The 20782-nt window shown below is 35.5% G+C and overlaps 1 protein-coding gene and 1 pseudogene across 1 annotated transcript; one reads left to right on the top strand and one right to left on the bottom strand.

The window, feature by feature from the left end:
- LOC138308863 (uncharacterized) lies at positions 1 to 4562 on the bottom strand (annotated as a pseudogene).
- A 5248-nt stretch (positions 4563 to 9810) lies between these two features.
- LOC138309179 (uncharacterized) lies at positions 9811 to 16110 on the top strand. The gene is made up of 5 exons (XM_069250332.1): positions 9811 to 10146; positions 10840 to 11743; positions 12079 to 12115; positions 12298 to 12600; positions 12919 to 16110. Exons 2-5 carry the CDS (start codon positions 11096 to 11098, stop codon positions 13260 to 13262), a joined length of 1332 nt encoding a protein of 443 aa, XP_069106433.1. The 5' UTR covers positions 9811 to 10146; positions 10840 to 11095; the 3' UTR covers positions 13263 to 16110.
- The last annotated feature ends 4672 nt before the right edge of the window (positions 16111 to 20782 follow it).

The raw sequence follows: 20782 nt of genomic DNA on the forward strand, positions 1-20782 counted from the left end.
TGAGGTCTTGACTTGCCTTTCGTGAGATTAATCAATCTACGTAGGAAAGCTCGGCCAGGGACAACAACACAACAGGCATAATTCAACAAGCCAATTAAAGATTGTAACTCCCTTAAAGACACCTTTTTCCTGTGTTTGATTGAATGAAGGGCCAACTTAATTTTGTCAACTTTCTCTTGTGGTAATCTTGCTTGCATTTTCATAGTGTCTAACTCTATTCCTAGAAATGTCAAAACAGTTGAAGGGCCCTCGGTGTTCTCTGATTTTATCGGAATGCCCAACACAAAACACATATTTATAAACTGTGACAAACTTACAGAACATATACCCGATTCTGGTGGACCTACAAACAAAAAATCATCAAGAACATGAAGCATGTTCGGTATCCCAAACTTTGTACAAGCAATCCACTGCAAGGCTGTACTAATTTTCTCAAAAATTGAACATGAAATTGAACAGCCCATTGGCAAACACTTATCATAATAATACTGACCCTGAAAAAATATACCCAGCAACTGATGGTCACATGGGTGAATGAGGACAATACGAAAAGCTGACTCTATATCAGTTTTTGCTAGCAAACAACCTTGACCAAGTTTTTTAATGATGCTAACAGCATCATCGACTGTATAATAAGACACTGAACAAAATTCATCTGGAATATGGTCATTGAAAGATAGCCCTTCAGGAAAAGACTAATGTTGAATCATTCGAAATTCACCTGGTTCCTTCTTTGGAACCAAGTCAATGGGAGAACATTTAAACGGAGTTAAACGGAGGGTTGTGAAAGATACCCGCTATTTTCCTGCCATAATTTCTTTGTTTAGTTTCTCCTGTAATATATCAGGATGTTGAAAGGCTGATATCAGATTTCGACTTACTCTAAATTGCTGTGGGCCTTCAAAGTTTATACGAAAACCTTTTAAAAAACCATTACTCAAATACTTCTTTAGATCCTCATCATAGCCTGTCAAAAACCTGACCAAGATATTTGCTTTGACTGGTGTAACAACTTCAGTACCAGTCGACTGCATACTACTTTGCGCCGAACTGATTTTTGTTTGGGACTTTGGAGTTGTTTGCTCTCTTTGAACAATTGAGGACGGAATGGGACTGACCACACTGGAAGCAAGAATGCTGGCATGCACAAGATTGCTTGAGACATTTGCCTTTTTTATGGAAGGCATAACATTGTCCAGTTGGTATTCTGGATTTGTGTCTCGCACGAAATCCCTTTGACTTACCTCGAAATAGCTGGTCGGTATTAGGATACGACCTAGGGGTGTTTGCCATTATCCAATACTCATTATGGAATTCTCCCCAAGGAATAGATCTGACCTCAATATCACGTCTAACATGTTGGTCGTAATCCAACCAAGCCATTCCCGGTTCTCCTACTCGCCAAATCTCTGACCAACTCACCATGTTTAATGACATGAGGGGTTTCTTTAGAGTATTTCTCTGAATAAACAGCCACAAACCTCAAAAATGATGTTGTCCATTGCTCAATGTTGCTTATAACATTTTTAGGTTTTGATTTGGTCACTTTCAAATGTGAGTGACCAGTAGCCTGATAGCTTATGGAGTCGGAATGCGAAGCTCTCGTTTGAGGCAGCAATTTAGCAAAGATAACATATTTATTTTGCCAAATTTTGTTTTTCAATTTAACATCAATTTGACTGGATATTGGGCAAGAAAGGCGAGCAGAAGATGGGGTAGCGAGATCATCATCAGAACTTTCATAGTCACTGCTAATATCACTATTACTGCTACCACTACTAATGTCATTGTCAGATTCTGTACCTGATGGTGAAAAAAGATGGTGACTCTCTACGCGTTCGCTTTCGTTTGTGATTCCGAGACCGTGATCTGCCTCTGGCATCCAACCTTGACAGAACTTGCTGCGTGATATTATTTACCATTTCAGCTTGCCGCTCCTCATTGGTTAATGGTACCGGCTGGTCCATTAATTGAACTGCCTCATGGTCACCATCATGATGACCATATCTTGAGGATACCTGCAGCCTTTATTGGCTGGCCGATCCTGTCGCTGCTGTTACAGACCTCTTTCTCGCAGGCCCCTGTCCAGCAATAGCTATAGTTGGCATACCTGTGACTTGTGCACGGGACCTGGCAGGTGGTACTGCTGTCATCCGTTTTTTGGGCACAGGTTGACTTTGTGCTGTCTTTTCTACCTGTCCACTGTCCTTGCTCTTTCTGACCATCTGTAACATCAATCACTTGTTAGCCAATTCAAATTAAACACTGCCATATATTATCAAATGAGTCTGAATGGCTGAACAGGTGCTATGTATATATTAATTCATTTTCATGACCAACCATGCATAACCTTTTGGAAGTTTGGTTGATATATATGATTGTATGATAATATGATGTAGTTAAGCACCTGCCAGAACTGTAACACAAATACTGTTACAAATAAATGATGAATTGATCAATACACACATATATATGTGTGTAATAGACTGATATGGCCTGGAAGTGCTGGCTAAATTAAACTTGTGCTATATATATATATATATTATATGATATTTGCACAAATTTGCAATAACTTGCAATTGGTAATTGATAATTTAACACAGCACCTTAAAGCTTTGCAACATGTTTAAACAAAAAATGTTACAAATATACGACCATTATCTGACCTGCAAGTCAAGTAGCAATTTTTATATATGCATGCACATAAAATATAAGCATGTCAATGAATTATGGCCTAAAATTGCTGCATAAATGCCTGTACATGTGCAAATCCACTTACTTATTATAATAATACATTCTGAAACAACAGCACTTTACAGAAATGTAACACTACTAAGTATTGTTACAAATACACGACCATAAACTGACCACTCGGTCAACTAGTATAAACACCTATGATGGTAAAATGTATGGCCTGAAGGTGCTGTATATATAGATACATTTGTATTATCAGTATAAACAACTGGTAAATGGTACTCGTGCTAAACAAACACAGCATGAACAGCACCTTACAGAAATGTAACACCGTTACAAATACACGACCAAAATCTGACCACACGGTCAACAAGTTATGTGCACTTGAATTGTATCACTATATGATACATGAATGATATTTATATGTGGCCTGAAAGTACTGTGTAGGATATATAATCAGTATGAAACATCTTGTATTTCCGGTATACCACAGCCTTTACAGAAATGTAAGACACTTACAAATACACGACCGCAAACTAACCTTTATAGGTCAACATATAACCACCATATATATATCAAAACGGGTATATATATATACCCGAGTCTTGGAATTAGGGAGATGAAGATTGCAATTGTCAAATGCATGCACAAAACAGATAACCAAACACCGGCTTGAAATGCCGGCTTATAATAATATCTATTTTCAGTTTGGTAACAAAAGCAATTAATTACGTAATGCATGTATCACATAACAATAATGGGGTACCGGTCAAGATATAAACTGACCCACCTGACATATTCTATTCATGTAAGTCAATTACGGTGAGTGACTGACATACAAATGTATAAAACTCTATATATATATGCGACCATACCCACCTTACTACTAGGCTACAGCTGTTTCAATGCTGATACCAAGACACCTCTCAGATTATTGTAATACTTCTTATTCCCTTCTGAGTTGAGGTGGACACCATCCGAGTCATAGACTTTCATTTGACTTTCTTTTGACCAAAAACCTGTCAGTTTATAAAACTTAACCCCGTCTATGCCTTTCACATAACTATCCAGTCGACGGTTAAGTCTTCTGCTCTCACTGTATCGACAGCATATCGAATGGGTCTGGAAGGGGGGAGGCGATGTAACACCTGCATCACTATAACATGGCGCACGGCGAATTTATACCTAAGGACTAACAACAGATCAATCATTTGCCGGAAAATGTCCTCCACTGACTTAGATTGATCACATAAATCATTCAATGCCGTTTGTAGAATTACTATATCCGGTCGACGAGATTCCACTAACGGCAGGGTCCTCCTCCGAATACTATCAATACGCCCCCCCCCCCGTAGCCCAGACACTGAACCGTCACTTCACTTGGACTAAAATTAAAATTCCTATTTACTCGAATGTCTGTCGAACTTTGGACGAAATCATTGATCCTTGTATAAAAAGAATGTCCTAACAACATTGCCGTCACTACCATGATTAAGCAGATCTCTGTAAGCGAGGTCACTCAACAGTTTGTTTACAAACAAAGGGCTGTGCTAAATATAGCTCGCTCCTCGAAGCGACAATCCAAAAATTTGGAAATAATGCTACTTACATCGGCAATATAAGAGAAATTTCCCTTTACACACACCCCTGGGATCTCACCAGATGCTACGGCTATTCTGGATTGGCTTTTAGTAGTAAAATATCTGTCGTATTTTCAATTTCTTTCCCAGGTCGTTGCAAAGTGTGTGAAATTTTTTCATCGAGAGTCACGTGATAAATCAACGTCACGTGACTACTAAATAAGGGAGATAAATCTCAGATACGGAACATAATTTTATACTGATGAACCGGAGAAACATAATAATAGATGAAAAAATAGTGGATATAAATTACTTTATGCTCTGCATAAATCCAAATATGTTTTGTATGTATCTATGATACCAACATTTTTCAAATTAACAATTGTATAAAGAAACGGGAAAATATCCCGACAGGGGCGAGGTGCAGTGCTGTCAAATGTAAACATTACCTCTGTGTCTGTGTTCATCCTACGATCGCGTCTTCGAGGTGGACGGGCGTGAGCCCCTCTAACAGAGAGCAGTTATAAACATATCCTCTTGTCTTTGTTCTTTGAGAATTTAACCATGTGTGTTATAAAGCATTCACCGCTAGTAATCCACGTATTGACAGTTGCGCGTCACAACAAATATATTGTACCCATCGAACACAAGTGAAGATTTTCCGTCTGTAGATGGCGATGGATCTAAGCGTAGATTATATAATCACATGGCTCCTAAGGATGTAATATCGTCAAGTCAGACGACAATCTCAAACACGTTGAGCTACTTGAATATCGGTGTTTTGACAACTTCGGCAAACTCCAGTGTGTAAGCGTGCGTCAGGTTCGCCTCGCTGCACAAAAACGGTCACCGAGTTCACACATGTGGCTGAGTACAAATTCTTTGTGTTATTTCGCTATATATTAACTTTTAGCAAAATTTAATATATATTTAAAGTTCTGATCAGATGAAAAAAAAATTTCTCTGAAATTTACTTCGTTTGTCATGTTTATTTTACAATGAAATATTGAACTTTATTGTCGTCGCGGATGAATAATTTTACCTCACGTGAAGAGTCATCTTTCGCTGTTCCATTGAGTAAGCTCCTCCCACTTTTGACCGACTTTTATTGAATAATTACGTCAAATTCAAATGACGATTTTATAGTATAAAATATAAATAAATAAAGTCGTATGAGTGTAAATATAGGGATTGGATTTCGCTTTTATGTTAACCATGCTTGTATGGAGCAATTCCTCTAAGAATATATTCAGAATATATTCTTAGAGGAATTGCTCCATACAAGCATGGTTAACATAAAAGCGCAATCCAATCCCTATATGAAATCGAATAAAAATTGAATTGTATAGATAAATGTTCGTTTTCTTATTCCAGTGTTCTCGTGGAACATTACTTACGAACAGACCGAAATGCTTAAGGAATTAATCGAAGTTAAAAATGCTACACACACCGCTATATCTGATATGGCTTTTGTGTCCCTTTGGGATATGGGTGGTCACTTGCAGTTCCAGACATCACACAATGTCTTCCTATCGTCACATGGCATATACTTACTAGTCTTCAAGTTACAAGAATTTCTGAAAGACAAACAGGAAACAGGTAAATAGAACAGATACATGTTATCATATTAATTATGATAATACATTATATTACAAATGGCATGTTTTGCTATCTCTTCTCCATTTTATTATTATATCCAATGTTTTAAGAGCTACCATACTTCCTCATTTGTTGACTTTAAACGTATTCAATGTATGCTACTTTTGGTATGATAGAAAATGAATAAGGATGGTATGATATTAAATATCAATATTTTATTTTTATTTCAGTTTAATAAATATCAAATGATATAAAATTAAATTATGTTGTAACTTACAAAATCATATTTTCTGGGTAAAGATCGACTGAAGAAATGGATAAGGATGATTGGAACCTTCTCGGCAGTGGAGTATAATACAGGAAGAATAAAGGAACATTACCCCCCACTAATATTGGTAGGAACATTCCTTGACGAGTTAAAGGCACAATTCTCGGTAAGTAAAGTTAGAATACGTGGAAGTTTCGAGCGTAGCTATACTTGATTATGCCTTATGTTTGTGCATAATTTAAGTGTATGTATATACAAAGAAAACATGTATATGCCTCCAAAAGTTATTAGGCCATCTCATATATTACTGTTTTTGTTGTGGATTAGTTTAACGTCCTATTAACAGCCAGGGTCATTTAAGGACGTGCCAGGTTTGTTGGTGGAGGAAAGCCGGAGTACCCGGAGAAAAACCACCGACCAGCGGTCAGTACCTGGCAACTGCCCCACATGGGATTCGAACTCGCGACCCAGAGGTGGAGGGCATGTGGTAATATGTCGGTACATCTTAACCACTCGGCCACCGCGACATCATATATTACTGTTTTCGTTGTCACCACATATCGTTTATCTAAATAGTATGAACATTTTCCGTGTAAGTTATCCGGAGTATCAGAATATCCCATTATGTTCATGTTTTGCTAATTTATTATTTTCTTAAGTACACTCTCTCTTATTTTGCTCGTTTGAATGTTATTGAAAGTCGCCAAGGTTCCATGCATAATCTTTATATGGCTCATATTAATGTAGCACAAATTCGAAGAAAAATATCTTCTGTCAATAGAAGCTGAACTTGATAATCATAATATAATCATAATATAATATGCATAACTTAAACACGCTTAAATCCTTTTATGAAAAGTGGCATACAGCTGCACTCATTTCACCACCATCAATACAGAAAAGATAGAGCTGGTCAACCAAAAATAGTATAATTATGAAAAGGACAGCTGATTTTAAAAGTGATGTTGTTGAGCTGCTACGGTCTGAAGTCTTACTTAATAATCATAAATGTCTACTAGGTTGTTTATATAGATAACCAAACAGTAATATTGGCTACTGAATCAAACTTGATAATGCTTTAAATAGAGCTTCTGATACTGCTATGAATTATACTGATGGTGATATTGATATTGATATGTCGCCACTGAATGGCCATATATCTAGACTTTGCATTAAACATAATTTGTTTTATAGTTTTATAAATGAACCTACGCGACTAACACCCGGTGATGCTACATCATTTCAATATATCTTATATTTTCTAATACCATAAATTGGGATATTTTTGCGAAGGGCAAATTTGTTTTTTTTTGTATCGAAGGAGGGTGGTTCCGGTGCATTTAATTTTGCCGTTTCCCCTTAACGACAAATATAAAAAAAAATCCTGACGGTTTACATTGCCTATACACTAAATCCCGCAGCAATGAAAAATCCCGACATGATTAGTTTTGAAGCCATATGACAACCTAAACATTGTGACTGATAGTCTATTAGTATACAGAATATTTCGAAGTGTTTTTTACGTGACTATTCACTTTAACGAAATATAAAAAAAATCCTGACGTTTACATTGCACTTAAATCCCGCAGCAATAAAAACCGACATGATTAGTTTGAATCATATTGATTGTGGAGAATATTTCGAAGTGTTTTTACGTAAATATCTGCTGTCGGCCACATAAGACATAAACATGTATATATTGAAAACATATTAATACATTTAGCTATCCTATTAATATAAAATCGCAAAATAAAATATTGCTCGAATATATACGTCAACATTGAATATGTTGAACCATGAATCCGCAGTCGGTAATTGATTTATAATTAAGATCTCTAATTTCAAAGGAGGTTTAAAGTTTATCATTTCGTTTTGAATGTCTAATCCGCGGGTAGCATTGAAATCATTATTAAAAAAAATGTTTAATCTTCTAGTGACTTTGAACTTGGAATGCCGAAGAAGGGATATCATTTTCGACCGTTTTACGGCCACTCAGTGATAAGCAAAATATTTTGCACGATCACACAATAGAGTCAGCTGCATATTGTATGCTATTCAGAAAATTCGATATTTTCTGGGCTCATGGTAATTTCAGAGGTCAAAGTTTCATTGTTTAAGTCCAAATTAATTTAATATTATAATAGAGATTGTTTTCTTTCTTTGCATTTTTTGCCTGAAAATCTTTGTAAAGGTTTGTGAAGTTAAGTTTAGAGGAAAAAGTGATGAAACTTCAAATAATAGGTCACAGTGACCTAGTTAAGTGTTTGTTCGATCTTAGCATTCAAAAACTTTAATATTTTTGCTGAAAATTAAGACCTTTCAATGAATTTTCACTTTTTGATCTTTGACCCCTAAAATTACCATGATCTCAGATAAAAATCGAATATTCTGAATAGCATATGCAGCTGACTCTAATGAATCTTCATGTAAAATAGTTTGCTTATCTCTAAGTGGCCGTAAAACGGTCCAAAGTGACACCCCTCCCTTCTGATCCGGTTTAATTATCATTATTCATTAAGAAATCATCAAATTATTCTAGATCTATAACATTATATATATCATACACATAGATGTTAATTTTCCGCATGTGATGCTAGTAGGAGAAACGTTATTTAAATTCCTTAAAATCTCTAAATGTTTCGAAAAAAAATAAATTTCAATATATATGTTTATATAGCACGAAATTACTATCTAAATTCCGCTGTAATCAGATTATTCAACACCTGTAATTTGATCTGGCAATGATTATTTATTCATATCATTCGTACAATTTTTCTATATATGTCTTTCTAAACTATTATCGTACTCGGGGATTCGTAGTTAGAAATCCGTATATTTTTGGGTAATATCGTTAATATAGTTAACAGCATCAAAACTCAAATGAAAATGACTTCAAACTGAATTTTAGAATTTAGAATTTCTAATCCACTGTCGGCAGCAGATACGCTGTTCTTTATTTAAATCCCCAACTTAATACTGGCTGTTTATTATGGATTTAAATATCTTAAAAACACAATATGGCAGCATAATTGTAGTGTTAACCACATTCTTAATACATTTATGCTCTTTTACGGACAAAGAAATGTAATATATGTAGATGTTAGATAGCTTACATTTTAAACAAAATATTTGTTCATTTTGAAGAAACATGTATGGTATTGAGATATCCACGTAACCTCAATTCATATATTGAATATAGCATTGTGTTTCCGCAAATGATATGTGTATTATGTCCATTGGCGTCGGTTTTTTTTACCCGAAACAACTCAGTTTGATCTGTTTTGAAAGGGACATGAATGAATGTCCACTACGAAACAGGAATTTCGTGAAGGCCCACTACCTTTCTGGCTTTTAATGATTAAAATGGTATTTTTTAAAATAACTTTCTTTTTTTACAGTTCCACCACGCGAACATTACATACTCTGTTGATGTCTCACCAAGAATTTGAATCTATACATATTTGTACATTTTTTTTATCTTCTACAAAGAAAGAGCCAAATGAAAATAGATGACTGCACATATTTTCTTCTTTTTTAATAATTTAGCATTAATAAACACGATTTTCTCTTATATACCTGGTTAACAACAACTGACATTAATCTGTGTTGTTTGACTTTCTGTTGATAATGGTTTTAACAGGTAATTTTTTGTGATTATGTTAAGGAGGACTACAAAAGTCGGATAGACGATATAAAGTCAAGCATAATGAAGTTTCCGGAGCTGTCGTCCCACAAACATGTCCGGTTCTGTACAATAGATAACACTTTAGAGCCTAAACAAGGTAATGAGGACCTGGAGAAGCTGCGTGGACAGATAACCGACCTAGCAGAACACCAAGACCAGTGGGGCAGGGAACTTCCTTACAAATGGCTTCATCTGGAATTGGAGATAATGATGCAGAGAGAAAAGGGAACCAAGATACTGACGTTAAATGACGTGCTGCAAATCAATGAAAAGTCTGCTGCACCATTTGATCATGAGGAAGAAATCAAAATGGCCCTGGAGTGAGTATCATTAAAGCTAGCATTATAATCAAATGCGATCATATATGATAATAAAACTATAGCACTAGTGTAGTGTTTTGTCAGCATTAAGACCTTGTTCAACATTAAAATCTAATATCATCGAGTAACCAACGTGTTTGTAAAAATAGTGGTTATCTCCTTCGATGTTATATCATTGACGTTTACTTAGTAACATAGAAATATGTCATTCACAATAGAATATACATACTGCATTTAACATGCTTTAAGAACAAGTGCAGTGATATTTAAGTCAACATTAAAACATTTACTGCATATTAATACTTTAATCATATCTCCAAGACTTTGCAATTTAAAAGTATTTGATTCGATATCTTTAGCAACCGTCTGTTAATAGTTCAAGTAATTCCTGGAGGTGTCTCCCATTCCCTACATAAATTGCATATAGTCGTTGGAGCAATATTCGTTTAAGAGTTGGATATCGAAACACTGTATGATATAATCAAGATCTAGAAACAAAAATTAAAATATTGACATGTTACCTGATAGGGAAATATTAAAACGACAAAATGTAAAAGAATAAAATGTATTACTTTATTAATGACCGTCACGACACATTTTGAGTATGATAGAGGGTGATGTTATATTATAGAGATATCATCATGTTTATGGTAATGCTGTAGATATTCAAGAATCTTGTGATCTTTTTTCTAGATATCTACACTGTACGAGGTCGGTGATCTATTTTAGGGAGATTGACTGCATAGTCAATGATCCACAGTTCCTGGTGGACTTTTTCTCTGCACTTGTCACTGACAATGAATTTCTTAAGCAAGACGATATGATCTTGGCCCGCGATCTAGAATAATATAAGACTAAAGGCGAGCTGACTCCAGAGTTGATCAATGGCATTCTCAACCAAAGACAAAACAACGATTTCCTATATCACGCCGACAATCTGCTTGCATTGATGGAGAAGTTTGGCCTTATTGTGAAAATGCAGATAACTGACAACACTACGGGTGATGTACGCTTCAGTAAGACGTATACCGTCCCAAGCAAACTTGAAGAACTCCAAGATCTCAAGGATATCACCTACTCTCTGAAACAACTTGCTGTCTCAAAAACACTGTGTTTGATATTCGATGACTTGGTACCAGAAGAGTTGTTTAACAGAGTCTTTGCTGTGATCTTGCGGACTTTTAAAATATCAGCACTACCTGGAACAGCTGCACAGGATACCATCTGCCTTTTCAGGGGATTTGGATGTTTCGAGATCAACGATCTTTGCAGCATGATACTGCCAATGCACTGGGAACGATCAACTATAGCGGTCACTGTGTTCAGCCATTCACAACCAGAACTTCCTCCAGGCTCGGAATGTCGGGCTAGAAAAACCCTGGAACGGATATTACAGGAGACGTTGGCAATGAGCTGTCAACAGCATTACCAGTATTCGTACAAGATGCACTGCAACTTTTACCTGAATCCATATGACACTCCAGTAGATATGTACAGCGTGATGTACGCCCACGGAGGGATGTCCTGTAAAGGAGACGACTGTCGAGGGAAACATAAACTGACAGGATCGGATCTACTGGTTTGGGGGATAACAGAGGTATAAATAATCTCTAAAAGACAGAATTAGGTAATGTTTGTTTTCCGGAAGGAATATGCCAAACATTTGTTATATTTTACTTATAAAGATAGATTGAATATTCAGAAGTGCTGAAAAAAGGTAAATATATGTATCAGATGTTCAGAAAATGTACTGATAACTAAACCATATTAGTTTTCTAGAAGGAAATGATATATATGGTAAACATATTGTAAATACTATGGCCATTATGAGATTTACAATTTATATCAAATAAAACAAAAACAAAATATATGAATAAATAAAATACGTAATAAAATCACTGTTTAAAGTTGATGTCGCACTCATTTTTACAGACTGGTAGAGTCCCCCAAAGACTACGATTCAATAGCGGTACGTAGATGTCACACAGCCATTTGATAACTACAATTTTTTTTTTGTGAAACATTCATTTTCCAATTCTCATTGAATTTATATCATTATTACTCAGATTTATACCCCAGTTTGATACAAAATTTAAACCTGTATTACTTGTAATAGTGTAATTAATAATACAATTGCATTCATCGTTTTAGTGGAAACCTACCTAAGCAGGAGGCCAACACCGAAGGAACTAGGTCAACTGTCGTTTGCCATAGTGGCATCTAGACGTGAGCTGTTCTTTATTGAGCTAGGTCTGTCATTAGCAGAGATTTCAAACATCGAGGAAGGAGCTAAAACTCTCGGGGTTGAAACACAGACTACGAAGATGTTTCTTAGATGGACTTGCTGCTATCCTAATCTCACATTTGGTTATATCCAAGATGCGATGAAGAAAGCCGATATGGCTTATAATGAACTAGGCAGATCTATAGAGCGTTCGCAAGGCATCACTCTAGGTAGATATCAACATATTTGAATTGAGCTATCGCCTCATAACCAATCAGATGAGATAAGTGTTTCTGACTTAACAATAAATACAATGATATAAATAGAAAGCACAGGTTCGTAAAAATTAGAATTTCATCTTATCTCATTAATATGAAGACTAAAGATTTTACAAAACTTGAGTGCAAAAGCGTTATTGAACACTGGTTTATTTCTGTGTCTGATTTACAGTACATTATGATTTTTGCTTAGTTAATTTCGATCCACACAATTTTTCTTATTTATTTTATTTTATTTATTTATTGAGATTAACAATTTGGCTCTTTCAGATGGCATGGACTCAATTGACGAGCTCAACAAGCCACTGGATGTCGGGAATATCAAATATGTTTTAAGAAATGTTGGAAACAATTACTTCATCTTGTTTCTGGAGCTTGGACTTTCCGCCTCCGCCATAGAGAGATGTGAAGTAAATCACCCAGATATCGAAAAAAGGTTGGAAGCTCTCCTCAAGCTCTGGATAAATACTTTCCAGGAACACGCAACCATTACGAAGATTCTGAAGGCCATGAAATTGTGCGGGATGGACTGGAACTCAACAGCTGGGTTATGTTGTGGCACTAATGCTACCAGTGTTCCTAAAAGGCCTAAAAGGCGTTGCAACATTTTGTAGCACACTATGATGGGTGCAACTTATCCGATGTTGCAAGACAATTTCTGTCTATGTCATATCGACGACTTCCATTTCATATTTGTATAAGCAACTACGTCCACATGATTAGTACTGGATCAGTGCATTTGTTCAGCTGCTGTGGATCCGTTTTGTGTAAAATGTTTCATAAGCAGGAGATATCGTTAAAATGACGTTGATAATATTTCCCCCCAAACGAGAACTGTGGTTGATAGAATGTATTTCCATGGTTTATGTTTACACTTATGCCAACAATCCTCTATCAAGTGTATTTTTTATAAATCCAAATTTGTTATCATTTTAACATTTTAGCATTCCCTGTGCATGTAAATCCAATATTCTAATATACATATAAGAAAAAAAACCATTGATGATATACCAGGATTTCTGTTCTTTTTTCAAGAACAAATAATGCCTTTCTCTTTAAAATTAGTTTTTTGTGGTTAAACGATTTTCTGGTATATCTTAAAAGTCCTTAAACACATACTAAAAAGAATTAACGTTTTGATATTGAATTATTACAGACAACAATTTTGATATATTAAAGATAAACACTTCACTCTCACTGGTGATTATTTTTTCAAATTTTATGGCAGCGTCATCTTACCCTGAGATTTCAACATGGTTATGGCATCAAAAACGATTCATCGATACACAATAAAAATGGTAATATAATAAGTTTAAATTGCATACCTAGCTAATTTGTTGCAAAATAATAAATTAAATAAACCTGATATTTTCGCTTCTATCCAAGCAAATTTTTAAGAAAAGCAAACTGAACTTAATAAAACAAAAACATGTTTAACTCTATATAAATGCCTTTGATCATAATCTAATTATCATACAATGTCTTTGGAGTGTTTTCCTATTGTTACATAACGTATATATCAATCAATTACATTACTGCCCTCTTGAGTCATACGACCGTGTCATAAATATCGTATGACACACATTCAATAACACTAGCGTCATACTAATAGCATGACGTCGTAGGATTGTTCGGTAGACGGAAATGTTAAATCTTAGCCTAAGCGTTTGTACACAATTAAAATTTTATATTTCCATAATGACTATAGTTATATGATCAATAAGATCTTACAAGTATTTCCAATTTTAAATATGAATTTTTAATATATCGATTTTGCGAAAATACCCATATATCCAGATCGTTGCTTTTCTTCAAAGTATAAATTGGTAGTTATAATTTCTGACGGATTAAGACATTTTTGTTCAGGAAAATACTGTAAGATTACATTGTAAACTTAAAATTCTATTTCATATATAATAAAAGTGTACCATTTTGGGTAGTGTACCAATTTGGGAAGGCCACGTTAGGTGCTACATATATTACATTGCTTTAACAGTGAATTTAACATGAAAGTCTAGCATACCTACAGGTGTCATATTGGTTTATCTGATGCAATGCACTCATGTCGCCTGATGCTGTGTTGCATGACTACCCATGCAAACTAGCATTAAGGCGTCTTTTTGTAAACATAATTGTATTTTTTTGCGAGGAATTAGGATGTTCTTTACAGAAACAAGGCTAGTTTTAATATAAAGAATGAAAATAACGAAAATTACGTTACAATATCACGCAATTGTCATGTACAGATAATTGAATTGCAGCTGCAGTTTTCTTCGAACTTATTCCTCAAAATAGAGATCTATCATATTTGTAAAATTGTAATAAAGCCTCGAGGTATGAAATACCCTTTTATATGTGTTTATGAAGATAATGATATTCTACCCTCGGGATCACAAAATCCTAACCCTCGGGTAGATTACCTCTATCCATTATTATATCAACTTATGAAAAAATCTTATGATATCACATATTTACATATATTGTACGTCTTTTACCTGATATTGTTCTAGTAATACAAGTTTTGTAAGCATGCACAATCCTTTTTTTTCCATTTTTAGTTTATTGATCAGCCCTAATAGTGTCATCGTCGGTTACCCATTTTGATCAGCCTATGGAGCGTAGTGGAGTTAAGACATTGGTTATGGGATTTCGATGATGTAATTGTGTAGCCAGATGCTATCTGGTTTTTGTCGTAAAGAATTCTGATCAATTGTTTCCATATCAGATTATCATCACAAATTGATACAAAGGATTTAATGAAAGTGTATTTGAGTGATTCTGTGTTCCCATTATGCCTATTACAATATATATTACAAGAATAATTTACCTAAATATTAAATGGAATGTATTTTTAAATAAATGTTATCATATCATAAATTAAGCATTAACGGAAGTGTCGAATTTGAGATAACGTAGTTTATTTGTACAGTGTTATATATGTATGTCATTTATCGTAATCACTTATTTGTATTTGTATCTTTCCATAAAAATATTAAACATTTCTTTTTTTGCAATACCGCTCAATGTTATTCTTTAAGAAGTTTTTATATATTTCCTGTATCATGATATACACTTAGCATAAATATAACATGTTTGAGTTAGATTTTGTATATAAAATATCCTGTTGGAACAATGTAAATTAATAATAGATGCATTTAGAAATTTGATCAAATTTTGATGTACTGGAAAGATATTTTTGAGATGTTATCGAAACATGCCAACTATATATTAACTTTGCTTAAATGTGTATGCTGAATTTGATATGTATAATTTTTGTTTTGTTGGTGTGTTTGTCTATAGCCTACAGTTATCATATATAAAATATTGATAATACTGTATTTCATTGAAAATGCAAAGTAATGGAAATGATTCATTGTAGTGAAAATGCGTATCTAACTTGACAAATTGTGTCTAAACATCGTTGTTAAATTTGAACAATAAACATATATTTAAATCTAAACTTCCAAATGTTGCCATGGTATTCATGATTTTTGGTGTCAAACATATGTTCATATGACGAATCTTCAGGTTATATGCATAAGTCTTTTCCAAGTCAAACCAGCCAATAGAATATTACTGCATCGACATGAAGTCAAAATATATTCCAAAGTTATGTTATCAATCATGTAATAGGTAGTGCCGTCAAAAGTCTTACAACCTTATTTTGGATAATTTATTTTCAGTAACACCGTTATGTACATTTCGTAAACGATAGAGCGGTCAAAAGCTTTACAATTTCAACTTACAATACCAGCATATCGATAAGTTATCAATAGTGGTGTTAAATGCCTTATAATTTAACTTTGGTAAATCAGATTGATTAAAACCGGCGTGTACATTTATAATTGATGGGATTACAAACACTGGTAAATCGAGGCATGAACATATTGGATTAACGATTTAAGGGGAATAACTCTTGTGTGATTGCGACGCGTTTAGCGTAATAGTTAAGTCAAACAACCATTCAGGTTAATCATAGAAGACACGCTTATGACTATTTAAACCAATGGTTATGTTACTTCTTTGATGCTAAACATGTTCTTAAACGTTTATTATTTAACCTACACATATAAACGAGAACGGTACAACACACAAATGACAATTAATAATACAACGTATTTTTTTTAAAATAAGATACAAATACGTTCATCTTGCAAGATCCACCGATTTGCATTATCACCGATATTGTTTATCAAATAGTCACAGAAAACCAGACAATAAACAATTTATCTTTAGACTTTTAATTGGCAAAAATGGTCATGGCTTCACAGACAAATACCCTCATGAGCTCTGGGAACAGAAGCCCATGAATATGGGTAATTTTAATAACAAACCAAATTTATTTTGGAAGCTAGGCACTCACGAAAATGATCAAACACTTGTTCATAAATTCGATAAGTCCAAAATCTGTTGGAAGCATTTCCGGTTCATAAAAAAATTCCGCCAAATGCCTGGTAAACCAGGCACCGCCACCACGAGTGACGGTATGGACCGGCAAATGCATTATTAACTGAAACCATGCCGGCAAAACTAAAATAATCACCGAGAATAAAGTATTTTTGTAGTTAGTCAATATGCAAACATTTGCATTGAGAATAAATTGAAAACAAATTATGTAAATATGTCTGGATAATTTGAATGAAAAACCTTGCAACCTGTTACAGTAAAACTCCGGACAAAATAAGCTCATATAAAATTTAGATGACCAGATTGGTCAAACAAGTGAATATTCAATTAGTTAAAGATGAGTAGATAAAAACGTGGACCAGATATGTCCACAAGCTTAGATGCCGACCCTAGATTAGGGCGAATATGGCAACAAGCAGATAAATGTCGACAAATTTAATTAAACAGATGTTTGTGAAATTCGAAGAATGTAAATCAACTTTCTGAGATTCAGAAATTCATACTTAAACAGATTCTAAGTTTAACCATGGACCAAACTCCTGAGATTCAGGAGAGCAACCAGAATGATTGCCTGCAGATAACATTCTTTGAAGACCCTGTTGAATACGAAACAAAAATATATCATTGCCGAGGGGGTTCAGATGAACTCCATCTTCTAAATATAAACCCGGTGTATCTACAGAGAATTCGGGGTATCTAAAATACCAGCCCCCCGCACGAACTACTGCAGCCCCAATTTGACTGTTCACACGACGACGTATCCCTTCACACCCTAAATGACATTTTTCGTACCTCCAAGTTAGTCTTGGAAGAATCTGTGACCAAACAACTCTTGTGTCAGGTAAAAGGCTAAAAACTTTATCCAAGACAGACAATATTTTGTGCCTTAATACACAAGAATCTGTAAAGCCAATATCGTTACCACCACAATGAATTATTAAGATTTTGGGCGGATCCTCGAAATGTAATAATTGCTGTATTTTACCTGGAATCTCCGCAATTTTCATACCCCCTTTACCTTGCCACCAAAGTTTTGAGTAGTGTCGTGTCATTGCTAGGTCTGTCCTTTCCTCTGAATTTCTTGCATGTACAAATGCTCTTTTAATGATGGATGAACCAACCAGTCATAAGTTTACTGGAATAGCTGAAAACTTAAAGCTGATAATCAGCTGGAATGTATTGACTAGGTATAAACTTACTTTAATATTACTAGTAAATACCGCATGAGTTTAAACCAGAAGTAGGTATCCTGATATAGCCCTTAAAAGCCTTAGATTCCCACCTACCCATTTCCATGATTTGGGTGTCGGAGAAACCAGTCATGGCTGCTGTTGTTGCAGCCCCTACTCTGAAAGAATGTGTATTGTAATCTGAACCTTCCACGCCAATGGCACGCAAAGATTTTTTCACACAGACAGAAATTGATACCGGGTGACGGGTAAACCATCGTAATGACAAAAAAGTGGACCAGTGGAACTAGGTCTGATCTGTATGTAAGATTTTAACAGCTGTACGGGGCAAGATATCTTATTGGTAGCAGGAAAAAACAAGACTGTACCTTTACCAAACTGATCAGTTTTTGAGGAAATCAATTTCAATTCTATAGCCGCGCCCGATTGTACAAAACGAACATTCGAACTACATAACACATGCGGGCTTGGAGTACCTTGTAAAGTAGGAGACACCAATTCCCCAATACGTAAAAAGGCATGAAAAGCCAGAGAGAATGCAGCTGCAAATACTCTGACTTCGTAACCTGATGTGCAGACAACTGGTAAAAATATCAATCAACCTGTCAAGTAACCGAGAAGTAATTGGTAACCGAGCAACCTTTCTGGCTTGTGTTCTATTCACCCCTGCTAACATTTTCCTGACCACAAAACATTGGGTAACATCCTCGATACCCCGAATTTTACAATTAAAACTGATACCTGAAATATAAGCTTTTACTGTACTTGGCGCCAACCCCTGCATAGACAAGTGAGCCACAAACTTTACTATATGTAATAAGGGTGGAGGCCAAATCAACACTAAACTATAGTGATTCCTAAATTTCTCAAATTGATTCAGACTATTAGAATAGACTGTCCTAGACGATGGGGCAATAGAGCTATTTAACAGCCGCTCAGTTTCATGCTCCAGAGTAGATGTAGAAAAAACTGGGGAACTGGAGTTGGGCTTCTCTCTGCGAGTGGTGCTAGCTGCTGAAAACGGTCCCAGTGCTGTCGAGAGATAGCATCAGCAATACAATTGTGAACTCCGGGAATGTGTGAAGCTTTAAACTGAATATTGTTCAACATCGCTATCAAGATCATGGGCCTTAACAAGTACATGACTCTGCTTGACTTAGAAGACTTTCTGTTTAGAATAGCCACCAACCCCTCATTGTCTGTGTGCAATATTATTTTCTTATTCTGGAAAGATGAAGCCCAAATAAACAATAGCCATGGCAATAGGAACCAACTCTAAGAATACAATGTCTCTAATAACTTCTGAGGACACCCAATGCTCTGGCCACTCCAAAAAAGTCCAAAAAGGAGCAAAGTAGGCTGCTCTACCTCTCCCCTCCTGCACTGTCAGTAAACAGCTGAATCTCCCAGTCATCCATCCAATCAACCTCTGCAATACCGCAGTAACCATTGAAAAAATCTAAGGAATACAGCCAAGTTTGCAAGTCATCTTTGATGTCTGGCTTAGGTCTAATGAAATGGTGGGGGATTTTACGCCAGCCATCACATCATACAATCTTCTAATAAAAGCCCTAGCTGGGGGAATGGCCTTAGCACAGAAAGTAAGTCTACCTGCTAAAACCTGTAGGTCCTTCAGAGTACTTCTCTTCCTTTCCAATAACCACACCAAGGTATTTCTTAATTCTACTAACTTGTCACTAGGAATTCTGACTGACATTTCCAGAGTGTCAATTTCAAGCCCCATGCGTAGGCAAAACAGTCTTATCCTCAGCTATTGGTACTCCAATATCCTTACACACATCCGAGAAGACTGACATAAGCGTTTGACAGTTCTGAGAATCATGACTACCTGCGAAGATAAAGTCATCTAAATAGTGGTCTAAAGTTTCTAGCTTAGCCTTATCCGAGACTATCCATTGTAAGGCTGTGGCAAACTTTTCAAAATGTGAACAAGAGATCGAACAACCCATCGGTAAACACTTGTCGATAAAAAACATATCTTCAATCTTAAAACCTAATAGATCAAAATCTGAAGGATGCACCGGTAGAAGCCTAAATGCCGACTTGATGTCCATTTTCCCCAATAATGTACCTGTCCGAAGTGATCTGATAATGCTTAGAATCTTATCAAATGAAGAATATTCAACAGATGCCAGATCCCTGTCAATAAAATCATTAACACTTGAACTTTTAGGATAAGACAAATGATGGATTAGACGCCAAGAACCATCCTTTTTGGGAACTAGGCCAATAGGCGACAATCTGAGATTTGGTAATGGAGGGGAAGGGAAGGGCCCTGCTATTCTACCGAGGCTTATCTCTTTAAAAACTTTTTCCAACGTTACCTCAATGTTTTTTTTCTAGTTGACAATAGGTTAAGACAATCTGTGCTAATTCTAGGCCCATTATAATGCAAGTGAAATCCCTGGTCAAAACCTTCAACAAGCTGAACTACTAACTCCCTATCCTCATGACATGACAAATATTCTCCCAACAAATCACTATTAATTGGTGTATGGCCTAGTGCCTGCGGACTG

Source organism: Argopecten irradians, chromosome 15 (genome assembly GCF_041381155.1).
Source record: "Argopecten irradians isolate NY chromosome 15, Ai_NY, whole genome shotgun sequence".
Classification (NCBI taxonomy): domain Eukaryota; kingdom Metazoa; phylum Mollusca; class Bivalvia; order Pectinida; family Pectinidae; genus Argopecten; species Argopecten irradians.